The following is a 5,375-nucleotide window of genomic DNA, read 5'->3' as shown; positions in this document are numbered from 1 at the left end:
TACACCTTATAAACAATAGTGTCTTATGAAGAATATTGGATAATTTATTGTGGACAAGTGAAGGGCACGTATTAAGTCCTTAGAATATCATATCAGCATTTCCTCTCCAGGCTTCTCTCTGTTCTTCTAAGACATCCCCAGTATGTATCTTGTGTGGGTTTGCAATCTCTTTAAGTCTAGGGACAATTGTAGTGCTGACCAATATGCAGAGTAACCATGGAAAGGTTTGTAGGTGAGTAATAAAAAGGAAAAAATTAAATAAGAGGGAAATGATGAATGTGAGTGGAAAAAAAATAGAACAACTAGAGCTTTTGGATTTCTGGGCTGGTAGGGGCAACAGAGTTTATCAGTGTTCAGGTCTTTCTCTTCTCATTTACTCACAAAAGAATGATGAAAAATGATGTACCTCATCACACATTTTTAAGGTGATATCTAAAATGTTTCATCAGAAGTTTAAATTGATACTGTACCAGTTATTAAGTTATTGGTTATTGTCTCTCAGCTCCACACCCACCCTTCCATTCTCTACTTTGTAATATTGGAGGCTAGGACTTTGCAAAGCAAATTTCAATGTTGCCAGCTGTCATTTCTAGTGTTTTGTGAATATTAATATTTAAAAACAAACGTTCATATCACTCTTTTAAATTTATCTAATGTGATGATGTGACACCAGCAGACATTTTTAAAAGTGTATAAACTCGTCTTTAACAATTGGGAATTATTCTCTCAAAATTAATGCATTATTTCTGTAAAAACATTCAAACACTAAAAGTATTTTGTGATGTTGAAGATTATAATCTCTCATCATCTGCTTCTCAAAGTTAACTGTTAAACACTTTCTTTAATTAAAATAAATGAAAAGACAACAATAACAACAGCAACTGGAAATTATTAAATGCTCCTTTTGCATTTGGAAATATTTCCATTCCACTTCTCTCACACAGTTTTGTCCTAGTGTATTTTTTATTTTTGAAAGTCTTGTATTGACTACTTTATCATATTTCTCTGAAACAAAAATTCAAAACTAACTTTGAAAACCTTTCTGTGACTATAGGCTTTACATGTTAATATTTTATTTTGAATGGCCGTCATTATAGTCATTATTAATTCACAAATGATAAAAAATATAGATATTAATAAACTTTGATACTTACTAAACATTAAAAGTAAACTTGTATTAGAAATGTATTTCTTGATGAGATGAAGTTGAAGTGAATTATAGAGCCTCAGTTAATGGAGACTTTTAATTTTTTTAGCTGAGCCATCCTGCCACCTGTTGGCAGCTCAGCGGCTGCTCAGCTCGGGCCGGGAGTCAAACCGCCGCTGCTCAGAGCTGGCACTCTTGAGCGAGCTCTTAACCAACTGAGCCACTCAGCCAGCCTTTAATGGAGACTTTAACAAAACCATTATTTTGAATTGTCCCTTTGAATTTGTCCCCAGAGGCTTTCACACTTTAAGGCAATGTGCCATAGTATGATTCTTTTTGTAGGGTGGAAGATGGATGATAGTGAAAGGGGATGTGGGAAAGGGGATTATCGAAAGCATACGCACAGTCAGTTACATTTTAGGAGAAAGAACATATGAAAGTGGAAGATTTAAAAATTGATTCCTTTAAAATTATGTCTGTATATCTCTTGGAAATTCCTCATGTATCCAAAGGAGTATGCTTATTAGACTGAAGATGACTGATAAAAGGCCAAGAATTCTTAAACCTAGTGGACCTTCAGAATCATTGGGAATTTTTATACAATAAGTTTGGAATGGGCATAGGAATGTTTTCCAAAGTTCACCAGGTTGAAAATCATTGATTTAGTCAAATTTATATTTTTTCAGAAAAAATAAAGTGGCTCAGAGAGAGGTGACTGAATCAGCCAAGGTCATGTGAAAGTAAATGACAAATTGAAAAACAAATGGATTTAGAATTGGTAGGTTGTTGGATTCAATTCTTATCTCCATCTGTTTCTGAGTGCGTGGGTTTGAATAAGTAAGTCACTTAGCCACTTAGCCAGTTGTTTTTCTTTTTTTTTTGTATGGAGTGGAAAAATAAACCCAATACTTGTCTTATATCTTTCTTGACCATGTTGTGAGGATCAAATGGAATAATAAATATGAAAATGCTTTTTTATTATAAAGTAATTGAAAAATAAAACTAATCCTACTGCCTAATTAGGGACAGAGCTGGAAGTATCCTTGGTCTCAGAAAGAAGAGAAAAAGAAGAGGTATAGAAAAGGAAAGCCCATAATGATGAGATCAGGAGTGTTTGCTTGCACCTGTGCTGCAGGCTACCCATAATGATGCAGAATTCTGGGTTATAGTCTCAAAATTTTCAAAGAGAGGGTGATCTCATGAACTCTCAATGCCTCCCATATTATAAAATTATAAGGCTTTAATAGACTAACAGTTCTTAGTATGTTTGTTTTTTCTCCCAGACAGAACAGTTTTAGTATTCAATCTGTTTCTTCAACCCTCCTTTTTATATACCTTAATCCATTCAATGATCCAACACAGATCGTGTATTTATTTGATCAGCTCATTGTTTCTTTAACATCAAAGTAATAGCTGCCTATATTCATTGATTAGCCATCAATTTGATGCTTGTGTTAGCTCCAGCAGAGACTCTGCTATCCAGGATCACCCTTGGGATCTTGGGCCCTATCCTGAACTTCCTATGTCTGAGGCCTAAATGGTACCCAAGTCAGGGCCAGTTTGTAGCCACCAAGCATGAATGCATCTACAATAGCCTTTGTTTGACCACATTCACACATTCTGAGTAACATACTGGATAGCAGATACCACTTTCTATCTGTATTATATATTTTTTTTAAATTTCATGATGCTCAAACACTTCTAATGGTTTCTACTGACTTGATGGGTTAAAGATTTGAAGTTTATAAGCTTGATTATGGGTATGTTAGACTCTGTTGAGAGAGAATGGACTAAAAGGAAAATAATTTTATGGGAGAAAGACTAGAAAGAATTATCTAAAAGATTAAGAGTGTTTTCTTATTTTTAATAGTATTTTCACAGCAAAGATTTGTTTATTGTAAAATTAGAAAAAGAAGATGTTACATAAAGAAAGCAAAAAAGGAAGGAAAAGTAGAAGAGGAAGTAGAGAGTAGTTGGGCAAGCTCCCACTTTACTTGGCTTCCTAAAATGACCCATAACCACTGGCTTCCATGTAAATGGATTTGCCTATTCTGGTGGGCCAGAGCTACCTGGCAGGTGTGGCCATATGCCCTGGGAACAGAGTAAGCAGAGCAGACCTCTGTGGGTCTCCATTGCTGCAGAACTGTTCCCACAGAATGGCATGACTAAAAATACCTCAGGAGGCCTTCTATCACAGAGAACCCAGAAACTGGGATCCCAGAATATCTTCTTAAATGTCTTTATGGAAGCAAAGGGGGTAGTGATCCTTGTAATAGGCAGTCCCGGGCCAAACAACAGGGACTCAAAATTTAAAGTCAAAATTCCGGAAAAGAAATCTTGGGGATTGCAAGAGGTCTTGAGAGTCATTCAGTCCAGCTGCCTCCCATCAACCAACTGTCCACCCCATTATAGAGAAGATGCATGGGAACACATTAAATGATGTGGCTTTTATACGGAAATATGGTCCTTTATGTAGCTTTAAACCACTCTGATAATACTTTATAAAGCCAAGGCACTTACTTTAAGAACTATAAAGTAGCATAATTAAACAATGGCCTTACTTTCTTTGATCTAGAAACCAAGATTGTCTTCAGAAGTTATTTGTCAACTTGATGAAGACCAGTGTTAGAGAAGAGGAAACTATCTCTTATTAGTTATAAACATGCCCACTCAAGCAGCTGCTATACTGAAAAGTAAAGGTGGCCCTTTCCAAAATGCCTTGCTTCAGCCAAGAATTGTACCTCATACTAGCTTAATGAATGCTTGGAGTTTAAAGTTAAATATTATTTATTTAAAACTCATAGTGAATGCATTTAGCTGGCCCTGACATGGTCTTCAATTTGGAAGCCCCAAAAGAATAGAGACATAGAGAAAAGCACTTTGGCCAAGGCTACTCTGCAACCCAACAGGATTTTCAAAACAAAAACAAAATACATAGTAAGAAATAAGATGCCAATTATCTCACCCAAGTCTTGACCGTGAGCTCTTTCATTTCCTTGTACATACAGGAGAGAAAAGCCTTCATAAATATGAACAGTTCCCTGCGGGCATTGTGGTGCATCTGTTGTCTGGCTGTGACGTGTGATGAGAAATCCATGGGCAACAGAGGAAGTTCCAGGAGGACCTGGGGGCCCTTGCAATCCATCTGGCCCAGGGGGACCATCCAAACCACGGGAACCTATTTCCATGCAATCACCAGTATATAAGATTAAGTAAACTCAGATCCAGTATTATGACTATTAACAAAACATTATGACCTCATTTGATTAGTTAATTTAGTCAATATTTATAGAGTGTCTATAAAAGCGTTGTCAGCTATCACTGATTTGGAGATAAATAAAATACAGTCCCTACCCTCAAAGAGGTATATATACCGGGGTGCCAAAAAATGTAGACACCTTTTAAGAGATGTTATTTTAAAATGTGTCTACATTTTATTGGCACCCTCTGTATGTATATATTCCCTTCGTGGGATTGACTGATGACATTAGGCATTAAATAAATACGGGGTGAATGGAACATTAGATGGGAAGAAGTGATACTTATTTGGAGAGTCTCTACGTTATCTAGTCTCTTGCTGTACTAAAGGAGTCCAAACCCTATGACAAAAAATTTCAGCCTGTTGTTTTGTTCATCAACAAGAAAGGAAGGGTGTGGTTGTCATCAACCTGCCAGCTTAAGTGATGAAAAACATTTTCCTTAGAATCTGTCAGGGGAATTATTCTCAGGAATACTTTTTTGTTTAGAGAATAAGTAGGGCACTCTAAAGAAGCCTTTTCAAAAATTTTTTTCAATTGCAGTTTATTGGGGTGACAACTTTTAGTAAAGTTACATATGTTTCAAGTGTACAGTTCTGTAATACACCATCTCTATATCACATTGTGTGTTCACCACCAAGAGTCAGTTGTCCTTCCATCACCATATATATTTGATCCCTTTTACCCTCATCTACCACCCCCCTCCCCCCTTACCCTCTGGTACCACTAAACTATTGTTTGTGTCTATGAGGTTTTGCTTCTTTATTTGTTTGTCTTATTCCTTTGTGTTTTCAGTTTATATCAGTGAAATCATATGGTTCTCAACTTTTTCTGTTTGACTTATTTTGCTTAGCATAATAATCTCAAGATCCATCCATGTTGTTGCAAATGGCAGTATTTCATATTTTCTTATGGCAGAATAGTATTCCATTATGTATATATACCACAACTGAATGGGAGATTTTTTTTTT

The 5,375-nt window shown here is 36.0% G+C and overlaps 1 protein-coding gene across 6 annotated transcripts in view; it reads right to left on the bottom strand.

Annotated features, from left to right (window-relative positions):
* COL4A5 (collagen type IV alpha 5 chain) overlaps nucleotides 1-5,375 on the bottom strand; it is a 256,477-nt gene that overhangs the window by 11,924 nt on the left and 239,178 nt on the right. For all 6 annotated transcript variants that reach the window (XM_019662461.1, XM_019662459.1, XM_019662464.1 and 3 more), the window contains one exon: nucleotides 4,113-4,325. In XM_019662461.1, coding sequence (XP_019518006.1) covers nucleotides 4,113-4,325 — 213 coding nt within the window. The remainder of the gene's footprint in view (nucleotides 1-4,112; nucleotides 4,326-5,375) is intronic.

The sequence above is a fragment of the Hipposideros armiger genome, unplaced genomic scaffold (assembly GCF_001890085.2).
Source record: "Hipposideros armiger isolate ML-2016 unplaced genomic scaffold, ASM189008v1 scaffold_377, whole genome shotgun sequence".
In the NCBI taxonomy this organism is placed as follows: domain Eukaryota; kingdom Metazoa; phylum Chordata; class Mammalia; order Chiroptera; family Hipposideridae; genus Hipposideros; species Hipposideros armiger.
Note: the sequence above shows the minus strand (reverse complement) of the source record. Positions and strands in the feature narration are given on the sequence as shown.